This window comes from Syngnathoides biaculeatus, chromosome 19 (genome assembly GCF_019802595.1).
Source record: "Syngnathoides biaculeatus isolate LvHL_M chromosome 19, ASM1980259v1, whole genome shotgun sequence".
In the NCBI taxonomy this organism is placed as follows: domain Eukaryota; kingdom Metazoa; phylum Chordata; class Actinopteri; order Syngnathiformes; family Syngnathidae; genus Syngnathoides; species Syngnathoides biaculeatus.
In genome coordinates, this window is record NC_084658.1 from 17,919,296 (window position 1) to 17,945,351 (window position 26,056).

At 49.6% G+C, this 26,056-nt stretch overlaps 1 protein-coding gene and 1 long non-coding RNA gene across 5 annotated transcripts; one reads left to right on the forward strand and one right to left on the reverse strand.

The window, feature by feature from the left end:
* The first annotated feature begins 544 nt into the window (after positions 1-544).
* On the forward strand, positions 545-25,309 carry LOC133492750 (piezo-type mechanosensitive ion channel component 2-like). 4 transcript variants are annotated; one of them, XM_061805362.1, is made up of 55 exons: positions 552-1,496; positions 3,720-3,818; positions 5,002-5,109; positions 5,184-5,226; positions 5,326-5,446; positions 5,772-5,925; positions 6,355-6,568; positions 7,733-7,880; positions 8,418-8,681; positions 8,779-8,884; positions 8,969-9,345; positions 10,171-10,276; positions 10,360-10,577; positions 10,654-10,802; positions 10,874-10,952; positions 11,015-11,109; positions 11,709-11,914; positions 12,001-12,158; positions 12,224-12,394; positions 13,089-13,202; positions 13,282-13,482; positions 13,545-13,749; positions 14,757-14,858; positions 14,964-15,141; positions 15,214-15,300; positions 15,705-15,861; positions 16,086-16,182; positions 16,248-16,413; positions 16,480-16,569; positions 17,335-17,423; positions 17,515-17,580; positions 17,652-17,776; positions 18,007-18,133; positions 18,200-18,268; positions 18,592-18,758; positions 18,825-19,141; positions 20,016-20,249; positions 20,382-20,483; positions 20,594-20,750; positions 20,872-21,054; positions 21,193-21,355; positions 21,547-21,643; positions 21,733-21,880; positions 21,974-22,061; positions 22,137-22,263; positions 22,337-22,495; positions 22,569-22,716; positions 22,789-22,977; positions 23,052-23,144; positions 23,244-23,410; positions 23,492-23,608; positions 23,741-23,820; positions 24,152-24,365; positions 24,426-24,567; positions 24,738-25,309. In XM_061805362.1, the coding sequence occupies exons 1-55, from the start codon at positions 1,433-1,435 to the stop codon at positions 24,837-24,839; spliced, it is 7,947 nt and encodes a 2,648-aa protein (XP_061661346.1). In that variant the 5' UTR covers positions 552-1,432; the 3' UTR covers positions 24,840-25,309. The 4 variants fall into 4 exon arrangements, 3 of the variants coding, with proteins under 3 accessions (XP_061661346.1, XP_061661348.1, XP_061661347.1); XM_061805364.1 differs by having other exon boundaries at positions 20,052-20,249; XM_061805363.1 differs by having other exon boundaries at positions 553-1,496; positions 8,418-8,660.
* Positions 929-3,427, reverse strand: LOC133492754 (uncharacterized). The gene is made up of 2 exons (XR_009792736.1): positions 2,729-3,427; positions 929-1,615 (listed from the first exon to the last, which is right to left on the reverse strand). It is a non-coding gene; the product is annotated as an uncharacterized LOC133492754 (long non-coding RNA).
* Positions 25,310-26,056: the final 747 nt, after the last annotated feature.

The window sequence follows — 26,056 nt, forward strand, 5'->3', positions numbered from 1 at the left end:
CATGACGTAATATGCAGTACTGCCTCCTGGTGGCCAAGGCCGGGACACCAGGATTTAATTGATGAAGAATTAAGATCTCCGACGACACGTTGGTTAAAGGCTTCTTCTTTGTACCGGTTAGGGTTGAGGTCACTCGCTCGGCTGTCCCGCTCGCAGTTAGCCTTTTTGCTCGCTGGAGCGCAGTTTTGAAACTGTGCCGCAGTTCCCCTACGACTCGGTTGGGGCAGTCCGGTGGAGTTTCCTCAGCATTTTAGCCGTTTTTTTCCTTTCCTTTCCGTAACATGTCGACCGCGAAACGCTGATCGGCCCGACCTCGATGACCAGAGGATGCGTTTGATTACGTTGCGAAAACGATCAAGAAGGCCAGCTGCGGACCGAGAGGACATTACAGCATGTGACTACAACGGACCAAAAAAAAAAAAAAAAAAAAAACAATCATTCATGTCAACGGGGCAACATGCCAAATGCCCGCTCGCCCGCCCCGTTGCGATGCCTCTAGTGGCCGTGGTCGTCACTCCGCCCCCAAGCGGTAGATGAAATGAGCGACAACAGTTATTTTATTGAAGAGGAAGAGCTGGGGTTCTTTCCTCATATCTGAATTGGAGCCCCTGACGAGCTAGCCAGCTGGCCCGCGGGCCGTATGTTTGACACCACTGCTCTAGCTGGCGAAAATCATCAGAAGAGTGATCAATCCCCAAAACAGCGACTTTATTGTGACTAAACATTCGATGAAGGTGCATTATACAGTATGAATTTGCAATACTTGAGTATTTGTACTTCAAGCTGTCTTCTACACGTAATGTACTGTTTTTGCTGTGACATAAAAGTATCGGATGTGGTTCTTTGTGATTTTTCTTCCTCTTTTTTTACGTTTTTTTCTCCATACTAAAACTACACGAAGACAGCACAGCAGTCGACAAGAAAAAGTCAGCCTGTAATTTGATGTTTTATTTTGAGGACTTTTTTGGAGGCGTTGCAGTCTTCACCTGATTGGCTGAGGTGGGCGCGCGTCAGTGGATGAGGGCGGTGGTCGACAACTTCTGGGACTCGAGCTCGTCGGAGAGGAAAAAGGGGAAGAAAAGAAAAAGGTCGGAAGACCTCCGCGAGCCTCCACTTACTTGAGTTTGGCCCCAAAAGACGAAGACGAAGACGAAGTGGACTTTTGAGACTGAAAGGGACGGCAGAAGGCGCCTTTGTCCTTCTTGGCTTTCTCTTTGGTTCTTGATGTTTTTCGTTTGTTTTCCCCTTCGGGTGTGAGTTCGGAGGGGCTCACACTTGAGCTCGACGACTTTGTGCGTGCGCCCGCGTGTGCGAGATGCCCGGGGCGTTGGTACCGGTCCCGGTTGCCTTCGGGCGGAAACACCTTTGACAGTCCGCCCCAGAAAGCGAACCGGGTTCAGAGGTCCTTTCGCGGATCCAGACTTGAGCAAACATGTCCTCGGAGCTGCTGGGGGGGTTCGTCTTGAGGGTCCTGCTGCCCCTCAGCCTTACCGCAGGTTGGTTCTTCTGTTCATCGTGATTGTTCTTTTTATTGCCATGGCGAACAAGGAGGATTGAGGTCGAATATTGATTAACGACCGATCACATGCTCATCATCACCAATCCCGCCGGTCACCTGACATTTGAGACAACATTAATCACTCATAAACCTAATTCACATTGGGGAGGTTTGAGCACCAAAAGGTCACAAGCGCACACTTACGCTCGAAGGCATGCAGACATTTTGCATTTTTTTTTTTTTTTTTTTTTCCCCTCGACTTTCCCCACCGCATCCCAGAAAGATGCGCGGTGGCTTTAAATGAAGACTTAAAAGTTGTGAATGCTTGTTTGTCTACGTGCGGCCTGCCATTGGCTGGCAAGCGACTCAGGGCGTGGCCGCGCCTCTGCCAAGACCCGGCAGGAGTTCACAAAAATGGATGGAACAAAACGTGTACACAGGTTTTTGGAAACATTTTAGTGTTCACGTCTCAAGAGAAACCACGTCGGGCGCCACATTGCACTTTTGGTAGCCCACTCAAACGTCATCTTTCTGGACAAACTGAGTTGTATTTTTCACTTGGGCAGAAAATTGGACGAGTGAAATTGCGTTTTTCTTGACCAAATTTGAGTGTGTCTTCCACAAAATTGTAACTGACCGGCCATTAATTGTACACTTCTGGTCCAGGCTTTAATCCCGAATCAGAACCATCTTCATTGCCAAGTATGTCAAAAACACGCAAGGAATTTTTTTGTCTCCGGCGCTCGGAGCCGCTCGAGGACCACAACAGACTTGACGGAGAATATTTCCGAGACACAAAGCCATTGCAGGAACAGCTTGGGAGCAATTCAAGGTTGTTCATAATCTGCCAATGATGCGACATCGTTTTTGGTGACGGTGCAAAAAGATGACGAGTCCTCCAACAATTAGACCACTTTGAATGGCGAAAAGAGAAATTGTCCAGCGCAACGACTTTTGTGGAAAGGCCGCCGAGAATTCAAGAAACGGATGCAGTGAAAAGTGTCGCGTAGTGTAATCATCTGGGACAATTTCATCACGCAAATGCTTCAGCTGTGGCGTGGCCAGTAACCGAGCAATGGAGAATATGGAAAAGTCATTGTGATGACAAACTCCGGGGGAAAAAAATTTGGCAGCGCGTTGCAGTTGAATTGTAAATGAGCTGTTTAAGAGTGGGCAAGAAGCTGTTGCAATGTCTGCTAGTTTTAGTTTGCATTGTTCGGGAGCGCCTACCCGACGAAAGCAGACAGAAGACCAGGATGGAGAGGGTCCCAGAGGACTTGCTTAGGCTGGTCGCGTGCAAGCCCCCTCGGTGATTTTGCCGCTCTGAAAATGAGGTGCGTTATGCACGGGCACTTGCCCATCCAGGTCTCTTTTGCTACATGTTGCGTAACATGACAAGTTGACTGTAGAGTGTTTGTTCCCAAAGTCACATCACCAACTAGTGGCCTGGAATGCACATTGCAGAGGTCGTGCTGACAATCCCACAGAGCCATTTTGCACTTTTGTCCGAATGAGGACCGAGAAGAGGATGGCGTATCTTGAAAAATAGCAAACGACAGTCACTACAAAACAAAAAGTTTAAAAAAAGAAAAAAAATACAGAAGAAAAATAGTTTGTCGGGTATGTGATTGACAGGCGGGAACTTTGGGATGACGCCACCTTGCAAAAAGTCACATTGTGACAACACATGCATGGGCACACACACACACACACACACACACACACACCACACACACACACACTTGATTTCATGTTTTAGCTGTTAGCTGGAGACTTCACTAGCATGTCTCACACTGGCTGCATGAACAACATGCTCACGTATTGACGTCACAGGCCAGACATCTTGAATGGGTTTCAATTGTCACTGTCATGAGATGGCCTGGACCGGTTAGCAGCGAGCTAACGTGACTCGTGTCGCTCAAAAGGGGAGGTCGGATAGAACCGCCGAAGTTTCTGTGGCTGTGCGAAGGCTTTACGCGCCTCCCATTCCACACCAAGGTGGGGTGAGTGGGCGGGGGGGAACGCGCTGTTTACCCCCCCCCTTACCTGAGAAAGGGGGAGCAGTGTGTGTGTGAGCGTGGAGGGCGGGGGGGGGGCAAGGCCGCACTCTTTCCGTCTCAGTTTTTTTCTCCGTGGTTAAATGTCCGCTTCCTGTTTATCCTTCCCAAAAAGTGGAGATGTTTGGTGCGACCGCGCTGACTCGTTGATGTCGTGTCCACAGCCGCTTTGCTGCGTTTCAATGGCTTCTCGCTGGTTTACGTCTTCCTGCTGCTCCTGCTGCCCCTGCTGCCCGAACCTTGCAGAAGCTCCTTCAACGCAGGTAACTGCCACCAACATACACTCGGGGCGGGTGGGGGAGGGGTCACGTACCTTTGCCCCCTCCCAATGTGACCAACACTCCCGGAATATTCCATTTAATCATTTCCTACACAAATTGGTGGACACAAACTTTTTGTATGTAGAAAATACAGTTTAGTAGTGTTTTTATTTGAGGAAATTGTTGGTTATTCAATGAAGACTAGATTCACGATAGTCTTCAAATGAGAATGAATGACCTGTTTCTTGAAATAATCACTTTGACATATTTTGATTCCACTTCTTCACGCAGTAGTTGACGCTACCAAGACGAGGTCAACTGGCCTCCTTGTACCTTTTGCAGGTTGACACTTGACCTCATGGAGGCACCCGTTGGATGGTCTCTGCTCGCACTCTAAGTCACCCTATTCCTTAAATGGAATTTGAAAAGTAAAAGAAATCATACCAACGTAACGGGGGCACTGCTGGTCAATATGTACCAAGCGGGATGAAAGAACACGCGATACGTACGCTTGTCGGGCTGTCGCTTCCCGAGGAAAGAGAAAGACGAGACACACAATTTGAGTTGAGGCGCGCACGCGCACGCACATTTTGTGGCTCCTGTCAGATTTTTCCTTCCTGAGGAAGCAAAAGAATAAAAAACGTGCACGCGGACAGACAAAAGCAAACGCGCTGATGGCCGCTGACTTGAGAGACGCGGAGGGAAGTCACTTCCTCTTAAGAGGGTTGAATGAATGCATTGATGACATCACAAGGAGGCGTGGCTTAACTTGGATTTTCCCAAGCTTTTTTGAGCCCGGGCCACCGTTTGACATCGCAGCACCAAACAAAGATAAATCGCAACAAAAGTAGGAGAACGGAAAGTTGATCTCATCACAAGTGACTTCCTCCTCGTGTCAAACGGAAACATAAAGATAAAAAGGAATACGTAAAGCGTGGTACTTGATGGTTGATCGATGAAAAACAAAGTGTAAAACGTGAGGGGTAAACGGTGGAACGTAAAACATGAACGTTAAAGAGTGCCAAGTGAAAAGTTGCCTCATTCAGCTGAAATTTGCCAAAGTCGAGAAATATCCTTTCTGGATCAGGATCCACAACATACTTGAAGTGCGGCGGGCTAAAGCCAGCTTTGGGAAAGGTCAAATGTCAAAGTACGTGCGACTGGTCTCTCGTGATGGTTTTCGTAGGCAGCAGCGGCCGCTGCGTGACGGCAGTTTGCGTCTCCAGCTTCCTCTTCCTGCTGCTGCAGACTTTCTTCCAGATCACCACCGCGACCCTTGCACCCGAGTCCAACTGTAAGAGACGCGCCGCCTGTCAGTCCGTCCGTCTGTGTGTCGCTCACCCGTCCGTCCGTCTTGTCCGTCTTCAGGCACGTCCTGGCAGAAGGCCTTGAGTCAGCTGGGCTTAGTCAGGTGAAGCAGACGTCACATAACTCGGTCCGAATGTCTTAACGATAACGCTCGTGCCGCTTTGTCGTTTTGTGTTTCCGGGTGCCGTCAACTGTCGCTCAGCCTGACGGGAAGTGACGGGGCGTCCGCCGTGCGACACGTCCTTCCGGATGTCGGCGTCCTGCTGGTCGGCCTGCTGACGTGGAGGCTGAGCCTGAGATTCGGCCCGGAAACGAGCACGCAGGTCACTAGACGCACGCGCGCACACAAATGTAGCCGGTGTAATCTTGTAAGTTGGCTCCTCTCCTTTCTTAACCAGGTTCTGTGTGTATTATTGTGTAACTCTGTAAGCTATTTATATGCGTAACCTTGTTATGTGACAAACACACACACACACACACACTAATGATGATGATGATGATGATGATGTTTCTGGCTCGATGCGCTCCTCTTGCAATCGGTAACACGAGAGCAGACGTGATCTTCATTGGTCGTCGTCATCTGGAGCTTTGGGACGATTGATGTCCTTCGCTCATCGATCGGCTGATTTCTACCTGTGTGGTCTTCAGGATTCGCACGTCTTCCTGGAGGAAGGAGAAGGAACCGCGAGGAGCCGAATTGTGGCTGAACTGGAAGAACTGGTCCGCAAGACCAGGACCGGGCTGGCAAACGTGATGACGAGCGGAGGGAAAGTCCTGCTTACAGTTTTGCTTGGACTCACCGGTAGACTTGTCCTCCTCCTCCTTCTTCTTCTTCTTCTTGCCTTCATTCTGAAATCAAAATGTACAGAAAGTTGAGAAATTCCTGGAAGTAATTTTCCACATTCTAATAATTCACACTTGTCGCAAAACATTTTTGCCACCATGTTGCCTCATCCTTGTCCATTTGAAACCATGACAGCTCCAAACTCTTCAGCTCCTTTTTGCTGATTGATCCCATTCCCCAACTCGGCCGCATTTTTCCATTTAGCTTTGCAAATTTAAGAGCTATTTGACATCCCGACCTCCTCCCAATCCACTCCTTCCTTGATGACCTTTCAGCGTGTCGGTGCAGCTTCATCTTTCCAGCATTCGCACGCAACTTTTATAGAAATTCCATTCTGGGCTGTTGGAAATAATACCCCCCTCCCCCCCCCCCCCCACCACCTCCCAGGTGTGGTACTGCCATCCCTCTCCTCCCTCCCCTACCTGCTTTCTTTCCAGGTGGTGTGTACCTGGTGGGCTTGGAGGGGTCGGGTCCCCCGTCTGCTCTTCAGGTGTTTGTCAGTGACGTGCCTGACGTATTCCGCCGCCCACTTCCTGCTCGTCTACGCTTACCAGCTGCCGTCGCTGCAGGAGGCGTGGCTTCCCAACCGTACCTCCGCCAGGTAAAAGGCTCACGCGAGGGCGGAGGTGAGGATGAGGATGGAACGTTTCGTCTCCGCATGCCAACTTTTCACGCGTGACGCGTTCGGTCGGCTGAGTCAACGTTGGCAAATGTTTGGGCCCAGGAAAATAAGCGACGTGGCCACAAATCGGGACGCGTTGAATCAAACCGTTTCTGTCGTGGTGCTCATTTGATTGTGTTCACCAAAAACACTGGCACAAACAATACCAATTTGCAGGAAAATGAAAACCCTTCTTCAGAAATCGAGACTAAATTCAAAAATGAAAGAGCATCTTTTTTCCGAGCTATTCGGAAAGGTGAACGTTCTACTTAATGGCCTCAGACAACGACGGCTCCGTGTCGCGTTGGTCTTCCCCCACCGATATACCGGAGGGCTGTGAGGGCCCCGGTGAGGCACTTGAAATTATTTGAATGAAATGTGCTTTTTTCCCCCCACTTTCAACAAATGCGACATCATCACACAGGATCCCTTTGCGGGAATCAATCGATGGCATACTTTGCCAAAAAAGAGGCAAAGCGTGCTGGTGTCAAGCTGCCTATTGGTCTTGCCCGATTCAATTTTACTGGAAAAGTGACATGGAAAACAAAAGACAATGACACAACATCAATAATCCAACACCCAAATGTTCAAGCAGGACATAGCAATCGGCTAATCAAACCAAAGTCTGCTAGCTTAAAGCTAATGTAATAAAACATCGTAGACAGTCATTGTAACCTTTCATACCTTTCAAGTGCTACTTTAATAAATGGGAAGCAACTACACATTCAAATGGAGCAAAGGACAATGCTTGCAGGCATGTATTCGCTCTGCTGCTCCGTGGAAACTAGAAAGGCGGCTCTGTAGGGGACCTTCTCTGCCACTTCTGCCGGTCACTTCCAGTAGCGCTCAGGCTTGTTGTGGCTGAACGCGTTACCGCGCTGACAGCTCAACTCTAAACGGAGTCTTGCGTTTGTGGTGCAAAGAATGACCTGTGACATTGCCATCCGGCAATGATCAAGTTGTGCCAAGTAGTGCTAGAACGCGGCAGTCGTCTCTCAAATTTCGCTTTGAAGTCGCCTTCATCAGCTCATCCCACCTTCAACCCCAACAATGGCTAATATCGATTTGATTGATTGATTGATTGATTGATTGATTGTGGCGCAGTGTATTTGGCCTGGTCCCTCTGGTGTCAGTGGACTGCGCCGCCCCCTGGAGAATGCAAGTGAACCTCGAGCTCAGCTGGTTTCACTTTGTCAACCCCGTGACGCTCATCGTGCTCTACCACGTCATCTCCGGCCTGCGGAGGAACCAGGTAACCGGATCACGAGTCCCTCGCCATCATGTGGCTAACTGGAATAAAAGGAAAGGACAGAAGAAGCGGTGGCGAAAACTAAAGGACGGTGAAATGACTTATGGTGGCACGGTGGAGAATCTGGTTGAATGGTTGGCCTCACAGTTCAATCCCAGACCAGCCCGGGTGGACTTTGCGTGTTCTCCCTGTACCTCCGTGGCTTTTCTCCGGGTACTCCGTTTTCCTCCCACGTCCTAAAAAAGATGCGACGATTGGATCCTTTAAATTGCCCCCAAAAGTGGGAATGTGAGCGCGACCGTTGTCGGTCTCCATGTGCCCTGCGATTGGCTGGCAACCAGTTGAGGGTGTTCCCCGCCCTCTTGCCCGTTGATAGCCGCGTTAGGGCTTCGGCACTCTCGCGACCCTCGTGAGGATGATACAATGGGTGAAAATGAAACGAGTTATGTCAGGAAGGAAAAAGTGCACATAAAGAGTCATGACGGGAAAAATGGACACAGACCAAATCACATGATTGTGAAGTTTCTTCTCTTCCTTCAGCTGCTGGATGGCGGAGGGGCGCAGCGCAAGGACAAAATGGACTCTTTGGTCCCTGGCAGCTGTGAAATCAGCAGCGACATCATCGTCACCAGCGACGAGCTCACCGGTTACGATGTGCTCAGTGATGACGTCACCGACCCCGTCTGCGACGCCGCCGTCGGCGCCGATGTCATCTACGACGTCACGGCGCAGAGGCGGCGAGAGCTGTGGAGAAAAGCTCACGACGAGCGCAACTACGGAGATGTACGTTTGCACGGAAACATTGTGGGTCATTATTCACGATGACGATGTCGATCGTTGCTCATAATTATTGTGATTTATTATTATTCCTTTGTAGCTCATGTGTCTGTGATGCTTTCAGATTCTAGATTCTTCTGTCACGGACAGTCCCTCCGAGTCTTTGGCGCCGCCCACACAAACCACTGCCGTGGAGTCGGACACGCCTCACTACTCCTTCAGCCAATCGGGTAAGCGCGACACGGAGCTTCCATCGTCTCGGATGTGTGGGTCTTCTCCGGGTACCGTAGGTTCTCTCAATTGCGCTCATGCAGGAGACACGTTGGAGACGTACGCGTTTGACAGCGACGCGGCGGCGTGGGCCGAGGACGAGGAAGCGCGCGGAGCGGCCGGCGTGGCTTCCGTGGCTTTGGCCTTCCTGCTGAAGCAGAGTTACATTGGCGCCCTGGTGGCCATGATGGCCTGGTCCATCACGTACGTGTCGTGGCTGACATGCGTGCTGCTACTGTGGTCCTGCGCTCTGTGGATGACGCGCCAGCGCCGGCGCTACACGCTGGCGTCCTCGCCGTGGTTGGTCGCTTACGGCAACCTGCTCCTCGTCCTGCAGTACATCTTCAGCTTCGCCGCTGTCCGCCAGGTCCCGGGTCTGTTTCCCGAAAAGGACGACCCCTGCAGGGAGCTCGCCTCCAAGGTATGCCGGCGACACTCGTCTGAGTTTCCCGAGGCAGAAATTCCTTCATGAGTGATTCTCCTGAGGATGAGCACTAGAACTGGACTGGACGGGTGGAAGGAAGGCCCTTCCGCCATCTAGTGGGAAAGCATTGAATTGTGCTGCTTGTCATTATGTTGCTGGCATAAAAGTAGCTGGATCAAGTTTTCTTCGGCAGCTGGCAAAGGGAACGTGTCTTTCGCAAGAGCACTTTGAAACAATAATCCACGCATTTGTTCCACCCGGGCCGGATGAGCGTCAGCCGCTTTATTTTAGAGTCAGCCAGTCCTCACTCAAAGGTGTCAGAATGCGGATGGTCACCTCCTAAGCGGAGCACGTGACCTCTTTCCTTCGCTGGCTTCCTGTGCATTCTCGAGTCCGTTTTTTTACTCTTGGATTTGTTTGGAAATCTCACCCCACTTTACCCCTTCTAACCTCACCGCTCCTGTCAGCTGACCAGATGCTCCTGGAGGTACCGTGGACTAAATGGAGGCTTTTTAGCGCTGCCGGTCGGGTCGGTCGATTGGCCTTCCCTTAAGCATTAGGCAAGCCCCTCACTGCACATGTTTGTTTTGGCCATTAATTTGCTCTTTTGAACTGTTTTTATATGCTTTGTTATCGTCCAATGTACGTCATCGTGTTCCGGCTAAACCGTCTTATTTTAAAGTGCTCTACAAAGCGGAGTTCATTCAAGACGACGTAAATGTACGAAGCCGGTCTTTTCACGAGGCAAACGTGATTACCCGTCGGCACGCGGTTGGGAATCCGAGGACTCCATTTTGTAATGTGGTCCGGTTCTTTCGGCAGCTTGTATGTCTGCTGACCTTCTGGCTGCTGCTGCGTCAAGCCCGTACAGAGGAGGGAAACAAGCAGACCGACCCCCGGTTGTCTACCATCAGCATCCACGCGGGAGGTTAAAAAAAAAAAAAAAAAATCTCCGCTGGCACGTCCCGGACGCTCTCTGCCCGGTTAACCTTCTCGGGTCTGCTTTTCCAGAGGAGGAGAGGATGGAAGAGATCTCCTACGAGAAGGTTCTCCTAATGAAAGGAGGCGTTCGGATGGACGCTCTGGTCGCAGTGGTTACCAGGATGTTTGTCAAATACTGGATCTACGTGTGCGGCACCATGTTCTTTTTCGTCAGTTTCGAAGGCAAATTGGTTTTGTACAAGGTCATCTACATGGTGATGTTCCTGTGCTGCGTGGCCGTCTACCAGGTAACGCCGCGATTTCGGCCTCTCTTTTCGGAGGGCCGACAAGTTTGTGACGCGGCGCCGTCTTCCGTCTCTGCAGCTCAACTACGAGAAGTGGCGAGCCCTGTTGCGTGGCTTCTGGGTAGCTGTGGTGGTTTATTCTATGTTGGTCCTGCTTCTGGTCTACACCTTCCAGTTCCCGTCATCCCCGCATACCTGGACCTACTACACCGGACTCAGCACGCACAGGTTTGCACGCTCGACGGTCCTCAAGCGCAACAAATGTTTTTGTAAGTTCTCGGCTCTTCTTGTCCCTCTAGGCTGGAGGATCTGGGTTTGGAGAAGTTCTCGGTTCCAGCCCTCTTCACAAGGATCTTCATCCCCACCGCTTTCCTGCTGGTGCGATTTGCCAAATCTTGCCGGACACTTTCTAAATGTTAATGCTCCTTTTCATACGGCAGGTGTGTATTGTCCACCTGCACTACTTCCACGAGCCCTTCCTCCAGTTGACCGACCTTAAAACTGTGGTGGACACTCACAACAGCACCATCGCAAGGTAGCACGCGAACCCTCCGTCTGGTCTGACGACGCTTTACCACGCCCGGGTATCAAAACATTACCGCGAGGTACCACAATGATGAGAAATACGGCTCCATTTTTCAGATTGCGCCCGAGTCACAAGTCTTTGTAAGTTAGACGGCTGCGGATCAGTTGGTAGAGCGGGTCGTCCGGTGACTGAAGGGTCAGTGGTCCCGATCCCGGCTCCAGTTGTCCCGCGTGTCAGAGTGTCCTTGGGCAAGACACCCAACCCTAATTGCTCCCAGGGGGTCTGGCAGCAGTCGCTCCTTGCTGGACGAACGTGTGTGTCAATGGTGAACGTGAGGCTCTGTGTAGCGCTTCGAGCACTGAGAAGTGTGGATGAGGCGCCATGGAAGTGGCGTCCATTGCGCCTCGTGTCACAAGTTGCCTGAGTTCACGTCACTTGTTTTACGTGTACTCTGCACAAGGTCACCTGTAACATGACCTTTCTGTGTCGCTTCTCTTACCTCAACAGTGTTAAATGACGCTTGTGTTACACGCCACCTGTGTTGCATGGCGTTTGTTGTTTACATTGTCACTTGTGTTGCATGCCCCGTTTCCGGTGCTGATCTTCAGGTTGGTCCACTCTGAGGGCAGTCTTGTGGACATGTCGGTGGGAGGAGCTTGTCAGGTCTCGGTGGAGCAGAAAACAGGACTGGCGGCGAAGAAAGAGGAGGGGGCAGAGGACAGTTGGACACATGAAGATGAGGAGGACGAGGAAGAGGAGGAAAAGACATACCCCTGCACATTTGAGGAGGAGAGCATGTTGGACCCCATGGCAGGTAAAACCAGCTGGTCACACCTCAGGAAAAAATGTAAAATAATGCAATGAAAACAGCAAGTCGAGCGGCAAGTGGTGTGTCGGCAGTGTTGGTTTCGTGGAGGTCGGTGGTGGACCGCCTGTCCGTCTTGTTCCTACGCCTCCTCCTGTCTCTGCAGCGCCTGCAGCGCCTCCTCTGGTGGCTGCTGGAACTTCACATAGCAAAAATCGTATCCTCCTACATGATCTGGATCTCGGTGAAGGAGGTGGGTGACGTGCGCTGCTGTCTGGCATTTGTCCATCCTTCTCACCGTTCTCTTTCTCCGTCTAGGTGTGTGTGTTCAACCTGCTGTTTGTGGGGTGTGTGGGTGTGGCTCTACCCTGCAGGGCCTGGCGCCCCCTGCTGGCAGGAGTATGCACCGTGTGGACATGCACGGTCACCATCTGTAAGATGGTGTACCAGCTCAACATCATCCAACCCAACGTGTCCAACTGCAGCTTGGTAACTCATCCGACCGTCTGTTGGCGTGGCGGAAAATCGGACGGGCGAAACAAAGTCAGGGACCAGCTTGAAGTCCGAGTCTCGCTTCACCCTAACGACCACGATATTTGTCTTTGCCACAAACCTTTGGCCCAAATTTTGGGATGCTCAAAAATCCTCCAAAAGGACTTTTTGTTGTTGTTGTTGTTGTTTTTGCTTTGCTTTTTAGTGTAGTTGGTAGCATGAGCTCTTCCGTGCTGAAAAATCAGCCAACTATTTTGTCATACAGTAAGTAAGCAAATAATAGGGATTCATAATTGCATAAAAACAGGGTTAGTTAGTAGTCCGGTGTCAAGTTTTGAAATCATTGGGTGTGGAGTAATTTTAGCATCAAAAATTAGAAGGGGGTCCGCAGTCCAGGAAAGGTCAAAGGCATCGGGTTTATTCCCGCACGGAGGACCAACCTCAGAGCAAACACGGGTTCATCGTATACCGTATCCACAAAGCTTTTTTGCCTTATTTGGCTATTCTGTCACAAATATGGCCAGTTATTGAAGGGAACTTCTTGTATGGACTAGTGTCAACACTGCGTGGGCCATTCTTATCGGTGTCCTCTGACCTTCACCCTGTCGTGCAACCGGCGATTTTCACACCCACGTTTCGATTGTGAATTTGTTTGTTTGACCTGTCCGTCTGTCTGTCTGTATGTCTTTAGCCAGGTAACTCCACTATCAGCCTGTCTACCTCAGGATTGTACGCTGCGCCGATTGACCCTGCCCAGTGGGTGGGTCTTCGCAAATCTGAGGGAAAATTGCTGGACTACTTGCGGGTGAGACCAGGTGACATCGCCCCAGCAGCTTTTTGGCTTGACGGCGTCCGGCTCGCGTCATTACAACTTGTCTTTGCAGTACAACTTGATGATGCTGGCGCTGTTAGCCTTCGAAGTGACCGTTTACAGACACCAGGAACTCTACCGTCTCCGTGGCAACAAAGTCCCGCCTCCCACCAGGACTTTATTCCGTGACATCGGCAGGCGTCACTTGGACCAAAACGTACTGAGCTGCACCAAATACTTCGTCAATTACTTCTTTTACAAGTTTGGCCTGGAGGTGAGCGACCGGCACGAACCCGAGTGTCTTGAAAAATGGCCGGACCGTCGTCTCCGTTTCAGGTCTGCTTCCTGTTGGCGGTCAACGTCATCGGGCAGCGGATGGATCTGTTCGCCGTAGGCCACGCCTTCGGCCTCATCGGCATCCTATCCAGGCGCAGCAGGAAGCGAATCAGTGCGGTGTGGCCAAAGTACTGCTACTTCCTGTCAGTGCTCCTGTGCTTCCAGTATCTGCTGTGCATCGGATTTCCGCCTGCTGCCTGCAAAGGTCAAAGCTAACTAGCAGCGCCTGACTGCATGCTAACAGGCTGTTGCTTAATCTCATGACAATCATAACAAATACCCGACAGCACAGTGACGACGTGGTTAGCGCGACTGCCTCTCTGTTCTGCGGTCTTGTACATGAGTTTATGAATTAACAAAACTTCATGAACTAGTTTATACTTTGGCCGAACGTGATCGGAACCGATTATGCCGTCTGGGCGCGCTATGGACAAGCGATCATATGCTGTGGATGAACGCCATATTTGGCAACCGCCATCCATATTTACATCCGAGCGGAAAGTCGTAGCAGCCGGTGTACGCAGGGTGCATTCAGGGACGCCACGTAAATGGGATCGAATGTGTTCTTTGGTCGGTTTGTACTGGAGTACTTCTTTACTTTGAAAATTATCATTTGCATCAGAATGTGTTAACTAAACACTGTACAATCATAATATGGAATTTGTTTTGCATTCGAAAAATTGATGAGAAAAAAATCATTTTGTCAGTAAAGTAATTTGTCTCAGAGTTCATAGCATATGTTACGTGATCATTGCGGATAAATCCCCTCGGTCAAACCAGCAAAATATGACCGGCTGTGGACAGGCCAGTACAAGTTGGAGATGGGACATCTCTCAGTTGGCCTGGGAAGGCCTCAGGATCCATCAAGAAGAGCTGGGTCGGAGGAAGTCTGGGCTTCCCTGCCTCGCTACCTGGGCGGGAAAATGCACGGATGGATAGCAACAATATTGAATTTTTGGAATGCTGAACATAGTTCAAAATTTGGAATTATTAACCAGGACCTGCATTTTTGGAATCATGAATTTGACCTTTGACTTCCCCAAAGTTACAGTTCTGATACCGATGTTAATTTCTTCCGGATTGTCGAGTTCAGTTGCGTTGCGCAGTAAGAGCTCTAAAAATCCAAGAGCGGGACAATACACGTCATGTACAAGGAACTTTTCCTTCAGCTAAAGTCCCAAATAAAATCGACTGTGCTCTCTTCCATCCCAGATTATCCATGGCGATCCCCAACATCAAACATGGACTCCAACCTGGTGAAATGGCTTTTCCTGCCAGATCACCTGACTCCCCCAAACCCCGTCTTCCTCCTCTGTAAGTTTTCCCACAAGGTCTTCCTCCTCCCCCTTGAATCCCACGAGAATTGGAGAGAAATGTGTGTGTGTGTGTGTGTGTGTGGGGGGGGGGGGGGTGGTCCAGATGACTTCCTGCTCCTGCTCGGGGCCTCCCTGCAGCTCCAGGTGTTCGAGGACGAGCGCAACGCTGCGGTCCAGACTGTGGCGGGGGACAACGCCGAGCTGGATGTAGAGCACAGACCGGTCCGGGATCCGCTCAGGAGGCTCCATCTCGGCACCGTCCCCGACTTCATGCTGTGCAGGTGAGCGGCAGACCCGTCCTCCCTGACCTCAACTTGCTGTTGGGTGTTTGACCTTCTGACCCGGGTGCGCAGGTCTTACTTGGATATGATGAAGATCATCATTTTCAGCTACATGTTCTGGTTCGTCCTCACTATCATCTTCATCACCGGGACCACCAGGTGAGCGATTGAAGGGGCTCTCGTGCATGATAAGCGACAGGTCAGGCAGACGCTGAGCGTTGAGAGAATGACAACTCCAAAAAATTAAACAGCACCGTGGCAGAAGGAGAAAATGGAAGGAACGTAACCCTAACCCGGGAAAATGCCACAACTTACGGTGGTACCACGAAGGAACATAACAGAATAATGTGACCGGACAGCGAGCAGTCCCATCAATTGGCAGTAATTGGGAAGCCGTCATCAGGCGTCCGCCTGGTTCGGCCCAACTTTCCACTGCCAGCTGCGGCTCGGTGTGCCTCGTTTGACAGAACCCGAAAACAAAGCAGCCCTCGGAGAGGACCGTCCCCTTGTGGCGGTGTCAAGTTGAGTTCCAGCGTTCAATTTGCGCCTACTTCTTCTTCCAGGATCAGCATCTTCTGTATGGGCTACCTGGTGGCGTGTTTCTATTTCCTGTTGGTGGGCGGAGACCTGCTGCTTAAACCCGTCGGCTCCATCCTGGTTTATTGGGACTGTCTGATCGGCTACAATGTCTTCGTCATCACCATGAAGAACATTCTGTCCGTACGTCTGTGTTGATTCTCAGTCATCCGGGCAATGACAATCCACGAAAGGTTACATTTGAGACAACTGGACGGTCACTTCAAATTGAAAACGGAAGAAACCTTTTGGATCCAAAGTGGCCTTTATTCGTCAACGTGGAAGGGTCCAGTTGCCTTCAACTGTCGTAGGTGAATGCCTGTCGTCGCCGATAAATTGCTGAGAATTCATTTTCTCAACCACTGCAGATCCTGGCGTGCGGTTTCATAAAGTCGCTGGTTGCCAACCACTGCTGGTTGGTTCAGCTCTTCAGCCTGGCCTGCACCATTCGAGGATATGCCAAACGTAAGCGCGCCGTCGCTCCGTCGTTGCGCTCGCTGCCTTCGTTCATTGGCGATTCTTGGTGGCAGCGGAGCAGCAGAGCAGTAAACAATGCGAACTGCCCAGCGACGAGGCGGGCATCATCTGGGACGGCGTCTGCTTCTGCTTCCTCTTACTGCAACGGAGAGTCTTCAGGAGTCACTACTTCCTCTACGTGGTCCTGGACCTGCAGAACACGCAGCTGCTGGCCTCCAGGCAATACTCGCAAAAGTGCACGTCCTCGTCCGCGTCCGCGCCTGACGGCTATCAAATGTTTTGCAGGGGGGCGGAGCTCTTTGAGGCATCCACCGTGAAAGCCGTGAGAGCCAGACTGGAGGCGGAGAAGATGTCCATGGACCTGCTCAAGAAACAGTAAGACTTGTTTCCAAGGTAACGACGGGAGGCAGAAAGAAGTCTCTCTCACAATACTGAACAGCATGTGGAAAACGTGATATCATCCTTCCGCCCGTTTTCTCGACGGCTCATCAAAGTCCGGGATGCTAATTATGAATATGAAAAGTTGTTCTTTTATGTTTTCAAAAGTGTAAGTCTGCGCCCCCGGACTTTGCCGTTCAACGCAATTTGGTGTCGCTGACGTTCAGCAGCTCATCCTCGGATAGAAACTTGGTTTATTGCGGAGCTTTGACGTCAAAGAGCTCCTCCAATGAGAGTGGGGCTGGCCGGCAGAGGGATTTCTGAGTCCTATTTTGGCCGACTGGTACAACAAACAGCGAGGGGGCAACGGACAAAGGTGTAATAATTGCAGTGTCCCACTATCCCAAAATAGCGGCCAATAGAAAAATGATCGCTGGAGACGTCTCCGCAGGAGGCTTTCCAACTCCCTTTCAAAGCTCTCTGAAAGTCAAACCCAATTCCTTGGGAGTTGGGACCTTGTGATAAACATTAAATGAAAACACAATACAATGATTTGCAAAGCAGGTTCAACCTGGATTTCATTGAATACACTACAAAGATGAGATATTTCATGTCCAAACTGACCAACTTTATTGTTATTAGCAAATATTCATGAACACATTCAAAAAGGTGGGACAGCTGGCAAAAAAGGCTGCGAAATTGCTGTCGTGCGCTGTGTGCAAACGTGTACGACTCCTTACCCGACATTATCCTGCATTGCAGGATGGAAAGGATTAAATGTCGCCAGCAGAAATTCCGCAGAGGAAAAGAGAAAATCCTCAGTTTGCCCCAGAAGAGCTCCCGCAGTGGCGGTGTGTAACGCGCTGGCGTTGCCAGGGTAACGATGTAATCCAGCACTAATTTTTTTTTTTTTGGGCGGCGGGGTTTGTTTTATTTATTCAGCACAGGAAAAAAACAAAGGTAGAGCCCAAGGGGATTGGTGGAGACCGTGGGTGAACCATGCCTCCAGTGAGTCACGTGAGCCCGACATCCTCACTGCCCTCCAGTGGCCGTGCTGTGACTAACGCTTGTGCCGCCAGTGGTGAGGAGCGGAGACTACTTCTTGTTTGAGAGCGACAGCCAGGAAGACGATGATGACAAAAAGGAAGAAGAGAAAGAGGAGGCGGAGGAGGACGACGAGGACCGTGACAAGTCTGCTTTTCAGGTGGTCTCCTCCTGCTGCTTTTCACTTCATCTTCTTGACTTTTTCTCCTCCTTTGTCCCCTCTTTCACTTCTTCCCCTCTTCCTCAGTGCAATGCATTGTTGCCTGATCTTAGTTTTCTTGGTGGTGATGTTGCCATGTTTTTGTCTTTTGTTAATTAAGTGGTTTTCTAAAAATCTCCTCTTCCTCATCTGCTTTGTGCGTTTCTTCACGCCTGACTCCCGCGGCGCAGTTTGTGTACCACGCCTGGATAACGGACTCCAGAACAGCCCTGCGAGCTCGGACCAGCCAGAAGAAAGGCCAGAAGCAGAAGCCAAAGTCGGCGTCGTGCGAGCAAAGCGGAGGAGAGGAGACGTCAGGTACGTCGAGTCGCGCGAAGAAAAGGAGGGCAAGTTGACGAATGAAAGAGTGACTCGTCCTTCCAGCGTGTGGCGCTACTCAGCTGACGGACGGATGGGAGGAAGATGGCGAGGAGGCCAAGGAGGAGGGACCAGGTAGCAGGACTTAACTCGACAAATGTTGCTGGGGAAAATAATCACCTTTTTGTGGTTAGACAGAAAATATCATTTGAGAATTTAGCAAAGATGTACTATCAAAGGGGGTGGAGGGCAGCTGGGATTCCTTCTTTCCACCAAATGCGTTTTACACCCTAGCGGTTTTGAACCCGCCAGAGATGGAATCAAGCCCTGTGCCGCTCCCTCGTGGTTTGTATTGACTATTAATAGAGAGAAAAAAACTTTTCTATGACAATGTCGCAAAGTGAAGACTGCACAAGTGTACACGGGAAAGTAACATCAAGTCTTGTTTCCCATTGGAGATACGCTCCTCCACCGGGTTGCCAACATCCTCCGCTTCTGCTGGGTTCTGTTGTCGGCTCTGCTGGACTCGCTCACCACTTGGCTTTGCAGTTTGTGTCGCGAACACGTCGACATCTCTGCCGTCCTGCGCATCGAGCGCTGCATGCTGACCCAGCAGGCCCAGCAGGTAGAGCGCAAAAACTACAAAGACGACGGGAAACCACCAGCTTACGGGTTGCGCTCGTGTGCTCAGGGTCAGGTCCCATCCAGAGACGCCATCCGCACGTACTACCAGGAAAAGATGATGAGGTCTTCCGGAGAACTGGGACCAGATTTGAGTGCTCTGGAGGAAGATGCCCCGACGCAAGATTCTGAGGAAAAGGAGAGCACGGGAGATGGGAATGGACTTGTACTTGCCTCCAGAGATGAAAGAGATGCCGGTGCCTCTGCGAGAGAGGACTGCCCCGAGTGCTTTGTGGCCACAAGCCGCCGACGACTCCAAACCAAACTGACCAGGATGAAGAGAGTCACGTCGTCCATGTCTTCGTCCTCAGATGAAGACGACCGTAGGTACGTACGGTGAAGAAAGGAAGTATTTGAACACCCTGCTGTATTGCAACTCCTCCCGCTTAGAAATCATGGAGGGGTCTAAAATTGTCATCGAAGGTGCTTGTCCACTGTGAGAGGGATAATCTAAAAAGAAAAATCCAGAAATCACAATGTATGATTTATTTGTGTGCTACCGCTGCAAATAAGTATTTGAACACCTGTCTGTCAGCTAGAATTCTGACCCTCAAAAGACGTGTTCGTCCGCCTTTAAAAGTCCATCTCCGCTCCATCTGTTATCCTGAATCAGATGCACCTGCGTGTTAGGTTCATTAAAGACACTCAACTGTCCAAAGGTGTGAATGTGACCGTGACTGGCTGCCAACCAGTCCAATCAGCTGGAGTGGTGCAGCGGATAAGTCAGTGCTTTCCAAAATGAGTGCGCTGGTTTGTATTCTCGCTCGAGCATATTTTATGATTGTATCCCTGGGCATGACCTATAAGCCACACTGCCTACGAATGGCTGCTGGGTGTTGCTTCGAGGCGCCTTAGCTGCAGAATGGTAGACATGCTTCTGTCCCAAGACAGCTGTGGCTACACAGGTATCTTACCACAATTTTTTTTTTTTTTCATCCGGATACTGGAAAAGTATGAGAAGGAATGTACAAGAAAATCCAGTCACATGCTAAAGACAAGCAAGCACACTTAAGTCGTGCCAGTTGTGGCTCGGAACAAGTGGATTTGTTCTGACTCGCGCATTCACAACGATGACAGCAGGTTTGAATGGAACGTGCTACTGGGACAACCTTTTCCAAAGGTCTTTTTGTGCATTGGTACGGTGTCGCTTTAACAGTGCTGGAGAGTCAAACCAACTAGTCCCCAAATATACCTCCTCCAGGGCTGTCTCCCACGAGACTTCCTCTCATTCCTACAGCGGTGCTCTGGGTCTGGACAACCGGGGCCAGGAAGATGAGGAGGGCGATTCCAAAAACAGAATGCATGCGGCGGTGGCAGGACTACAGAGGCAGCTGTTACTTCAGAAGCCCGACTTCCCGTCTGGATGCACCTCCACTTGCTGTCAATTGGCATATTGTCCTCAGGAGCTGACAGCAAGCGAGCTCCTGAAGAACAGGTGAGGACAACTGAGATTCAGATTCTGAATGCCTGGAATTAATGCCAGTAGGCCATTTCATTTCTGAGAGGATCTTCCTGTACCTGACCTCATCCGACTGTTACTATGTAATATGATTCTCTTTTTGTTCAGGACTTTCCACAATGTGGAGCTGGAGGAATCAGATGCTTTCTATAGCAACCAACCCCAGCTGCTCCAGCTATGTTATGCCTTCTACAATATTCTCGCTGCCAGGTAGAATCCACGAGTTTTCTCTAAAAATTAAAGCTAGGAAACTTAACCAGAACAGCGTTGGACAGTCGTACTCAACTCCGGATTAACTGTTGTCCCTTGGTTGGTCGCAGGTCAGAGACCGTGTGTTACCTTGTCATCGTCTTGAATCACATGGTGTCTGCCAGCTGTCTCACTTTGGTACTTCCTGTTCTGGTGTTTCTGTGGGCAACTTTGTCTGTTCCCCGCCCCAGTAAGACCTTCTGGATGACGGCGATCATCTACACTGAGGTTAGACCACTTGGGAATGTGTAATTAAAATCACAATTTCTTCCTTTTCTTCCTCTTATTATTGTTATCATCCATCATCATCATCATCATCATCATCACCCAAGACTGTCTCCATCCACAGGTCACCATCGTGATCAAGTATTTTTTCCAGTTTGGGTTCTTTCCCTTCAACCAGAAATTAGAGGTCGACCGTTCCAAACCCTTCCACCCGCCCAACATCCTCGGGGTGGAGAAGAAGGAAGGCTACGTTTTGTATGACCTGCTGCAACTGCTTGCTCTGTTCTACCACCGAGCCATTCTCAAGGTAAACATTGGCAATAGCGTTCTGGCTGACATGCTACTTAAAAAAATAAAATAAAATAATAATAATAACAATAATCCAAATAAAACACTGACCTCTGATTTTTTTTTTTTTTTTTCTTTTCTTTTGGACCCGACCCAGTGCCATGGACTTTGGGACCAGACCATCTCCACTAACCTTAAACATCACTCTGACAACCAGTCAGAGTTGAGTCACGGTCCCACCCCCACCCCCACCGACATAAGGCGCGGGCGTGACGGCAGGGAGCCCCGCTCTAGCTCCACCCAAGTGTGCTCTCCTGCAGGTGATGTGAAATTCACCTTAACGAAACTAAACGTGAAGACAAAGTAGACAGATCAAGGTTTTTCTTCCTGAGGCCGACAGTCAATCAGAATCGGATCATCACCCGATAATGCTCCGGGAAAAGGATGGATACAATATAGACATTTGATCTTGACCTTGTTGCTTTTTACGTTTGATTTTTGGTTTCTTCAGATAGCCCGAGTTCAATAGAACAGCTCAGCAAGTTGGACTTACTGCTGGAGAAACTGATGGAACTTTCCATCCGGAGCAAGCGGTATTGCGTTAGCAGGTACGCGAAGACTAAGCAGTAACCAATTGACTGTGATAACCCTGGTTCTGATGATGCTTCTGACACCTGCGCCTGCCAAACTCCTGCAGGAGCAAGTCTCTTTATGGTCCAATCTGTCAGTTTTTCCAAGCTCTGGTCGAACCAGAATACAGCGCCGTCACAGACGTTTACGTCCTCATGTTCCTGGCAGACACCATTGACTTCATCATAATCGTTTTTGGCTTCTGGGCCTTTGGGGTACACGTTCCTTTCTTATGAGCATAAGTTACAAAGATTCCAAAGATTCCACTTCAACTTTTTTTATTTCTTCCTATGTCCTCACTTTTGTAGAAACACTCAGCAGCTGCTGACATCACTTCCTCCCTTTCAGAGGACCAAGTTCCCGAAGCATTCTTGGTCATGGTTCTGATTCAATTCGGTACATCACCTTGCCCGAATGATTCTTCATCGGGCATCATCTACCTGTCTCACTGTCCTTCTGTGTGTCTGTAAGGTACCATGGTGATAGACCGAGCACTGTATTTAAGGAAGACGGTGTTGGGAAAGTTGGTCTTTCAGGTGATTTTGGTGTTAGGGATCCACTTCTGGATGTTCTTCATCCTGCCAACCGTCACTGAGAGGTGAGTCATTTTCTCCATAATTTCTTCTTGCCCGACTAGAAAATACAATGTAAATCTGTCTGTTTGTGTCCAGACGCTTCAATCACAACTTGGTGGCTCAGCTGTGGTATTTCGTCAAATGTATTTACTTCGGCTTGTCAGCCTATCAGATTCGCTCAGGTTATCCGACGCGTGTTCTCGGGAATTTCTTGACAAAGAGCTATAACTACCTCAACCTTTTCCTTTTCCAGGGGTAAGTCATCACTTTACTGCACAACTGTTCACTCACTTTTAGTGTGCGAGTTCACTTGTTTCCCTTTGTGTAGTTTCCGTCTGGTTCCTTTCCTGACTGAGCTGCGGGCGGTGATGGATTGGGTATGGACTGACACCACCCTGTCCTTGTCCTCCTGGATTTGCGTTGAGGATGTCTATGCCCACTGCTTCGTCTTAAAGTGCTGGAGAGAGTCTGAGAAGGTCCAGAGTTAGCACAAAAACAGGAGCGTGAAGCGCCAAAGCCCTAAAGTCTTTTTGTCCTCTGGTCTTCAGCGATACCCTCAGCCTCGTGGTCAGAAGAAGAAACGAGTGGTGAAGTACGGGATGGGAGGTTTAATCGTTCTGCTGCTGATCTGCATTGTCTGGTTCCCTCTGCTCTTCATGTCCCTTATCAAGTCTGTGGCTGGTGTCGTCAACCAGCCGCTAGATGTCTCTCTGACCATCACTCTAGGAGGGTTCCAGGTAAACACATTTGGACTAAAAGGCTGGACTGCAGCCCATTCTTTATTGACCGTGTTCATTCTTGTCCTTGTCAGCCAATTTTCACTATGAGTGCGCAGCAGAATCAGCTGAAAGACCTGACAGAAGAGGACTTCAGAGCCTTCATTCGTTCCTACAGTTATACCCCTGTAAATCCTCCTGAACTTGCTTTGTTGTTGTTGCCACGGTTCTCAACAAATGGCCGCTTCAGTCTATCATAGCACTGCTATATTGCTTTCCCCCCGCAGGCTGCTTTGCAGTTTCTGGAAGCGTACAGTCATGAGGATGTGACGGTGGCAGAACTGCAGGGTAGCAGTAACTCTCTGTGGACAATTAGTCCTCCAAGCAGGCGATACCTGAGCCAGGTCCTCAACCTGGACCACTTTCCCCTGACTTTGTCTTGGACTGTTCAGAGGTCACCTTTCCTTTCTTGACAAACAATAAATCCCCTGAGAGAGAAACTAACTCCCTTCCCCTTTGCGCTCCCTAAAACCAGGAACTTAAGTCTTGGAGCAAAGGCAGAGCTTGCCTCAGGTAAATATGTGACCTACCTTAATGATCAGACTCGTCTGGAACTGATCCAGCTGCTGAATGGTACCAGAACCCTTCCTGTGTGAGTGAGGGCTTTTGGCGGGGATAAAGTTTTGTCACCTTTTTACAAACTGTTAGGTCAGCTAACTGTGTTGGCTCAGCCAGCAACAAGGAAAAGTTTTGTGCGAGCTAACTGGATTTTTGTTTGTTTCAGCGTGATCGACGGCGTGTTGCCGTCTTTCTTACGAGCTCCCAGTGATTCCAACGCCAAACCCATTGAGCAGCTCTATACAGGTTTCTAATCCTCACCTCACATTCCCCCCATGGTCTCCTCGGATCGGTTCGTGCAACGATAAAACCTTGACAGAAAAAAAATACCACTGTGTAAATGCGAAGTAGATATAAATGTAACTAAGTAGAGAGCGTGTCTGTTTTTAATGCATAACCCTCAAACGTGATGCCACATTTCTTCAAAGCAGCACGTGTGGTTTTTGCACCCAACCTGTCAAGTCATCTCTTTTTTATTCTTCTGTTGTGTACTAATCAGCCTAAAGATGAATGAATGTGTTTTGCAAAATGAGAAATCATTTTTTTTTCTGCTTGTGGTTGTTTCTCATCCAATTAGACGGCTGCTACAAGGACATTTTGTTGTCGCTGGAACGAACAGCCAATGAGAGCCAAGAGATTCAGGAGTGGTGGGTTGTCGACCAACCGGGTTCCAGCCTTGTCCGTTTCGGAGGCAGAGCTTCAACGGACAACAGGAGAGAGGCAGGGCTTCAGATCTTCGTGTTCAGTGATAAAGTCAGCCCACCGAGTCTGGGTTTCCTGGCCGGATATGGGTACGTAATGAAGTCGCCATGGGAACCATCAAATTCTTACTGATTGCTTGTGCCCCGCAGCATTATGGGACTGTACGCCTCCGTGGTGTTGGTCATCGGGAAATTCGTACGGGAATTCTTCAGCGGCATCAGTCACTCCATCATGTTTGAGGAGCTGCCGTGCGTCGACCGCATCCTCAAACTGTGCACCGACATCTTTCTGGTATGACCTATTTCTTCTTCCGGCGCCTCGCACCACGTTGAAGTCATGTCGGAAATGCTGTCACCCTTGCGGTCTTTGGATTTAGCTGGCCTGAGGGCGCGATGCACCACTTGGAGTTTATTGGGTGACAATGACGACGAGGGCAGTCTGATTGGCTGTTTATGTTTCAGGTGCGAGAGACAGGAGAACTGGAACTCGAGGAGGAGCTTTACGCCAAACTAATCTTCTTGTACCGATCGCCGGAGACTTTAATCAAGTGGACCAGACGCTGAGAGACCGCCACGATGTTGCCGTGACATCATCCGCTGTCAGTTGATCGGGACATCACTGGAATACGTTTCAACGTTACGGCTCAGGATGGGACATTTGCTGGCTCAGTTTCCACTTTCCTTGCCGAACCACCAAAGCTCTCCAGATGACCGTGAGGTTTTTTTCCATCCATCGCTCAGAAATATGTTCGTGGCGTTAACAACCCATAACTGGAAACAAAAGGAATACCTCTTGAAATGTTCTGGAATGTTGGTGGATCCTTTTCCACTGGGCGTTTAGGCACTGAATTGGTTTACGTAAAATCGTATGGCTGAAAAGTTAATCAATTTAGAACTGAAATTCTGCGTGTGGAGGTGACGTCAAGTGAACCCGCACACACAGACGTGCACTTCGACAAATGTCAGAGTGACGAGGTAAAGCTCCGGTTTCCCCCAAATATTTGGCACGAGAGAAAATAAAAGTTGCAACAACATTTTTTCAAAGCAAATTTATTTTTTAGCTACATCCTTTGTAATGAGCTCAACATCTCATCATCTTCTGCAAGTCGCGTAGCCGGGAGTCTGTCTCGGCTGCTCGATCTCGTTCGTCCTGGAGATGTTCCACAATTATATCTGCTTGTTCCCAGTTCGTCCAGAAATTGTTTCCGAGTATACCCGCTTGTTCCTAGTAAGTCATGAAGCTGGTCCTGGAGAGTCCTTAAGTCGTTCCCAACAGGACCGACAGTTCAGTGTTACCGCTCTCACACTTATCTGGCATAGGTAGCACATATAGCAGGAGCTAGCATCTGCAGCTATGTAAATCACTGATGGGTGACTAGCTCGCTAACAGGAAACGAATGATTAAAGTATTTGGATAGCCGTTATACCCATGGGAACCTGAGGAGTTTCCACAGCTGCGTACAAAGTGGCATGCTAACATAGCTGTGCTAACAGTGAGGTCACGACGTAAGAACAGTTCAAAGAGATCATGAAATGCGTATTAAGACAACCGATTTCAGTTATTCACTGAATGGGATTTTGAATGCAGCAAGTGAAACATTATAGGTCACTTGGTCTCCCTGAGTGAAGGCTCTCCAAGACAGAAATATAGAGCTCTAGATATACCACCAAAGAGTGTGAAAAATAAAAACCTCTGGAGTGTACTACAGGGCAAAAATATCTGTGATGACATCGAAACACAGCTAATGAACATTCCAATGACAAACAATAACCTCAGCCAG

Bases quoted from the DNA above. Each gene is read 5' to 3' on its own strand.
- LOC133492750 (XM_061805362.1), top strand. From the start codon at position 1,433: ATGTCCTCGGAGCTGCTGGGGGGGTTCGTCTTGAGGGTCCTGCTGCCC. The intron at 8,682-8,778 runs GTGGGTCATTAT...TGATGCTTTCAG, and splicing joins TACGTTTGCACGGAAACATT to ATTCTAGATTCTTCTGTCAC. The intron at 10,803-10,873 runs GTTTGCACGCTC...TTGTCCCTCTAG, and splicing joins ACCGGACTCAGCACGCACAG to GCTGGAGGATCTGGGTTTGG.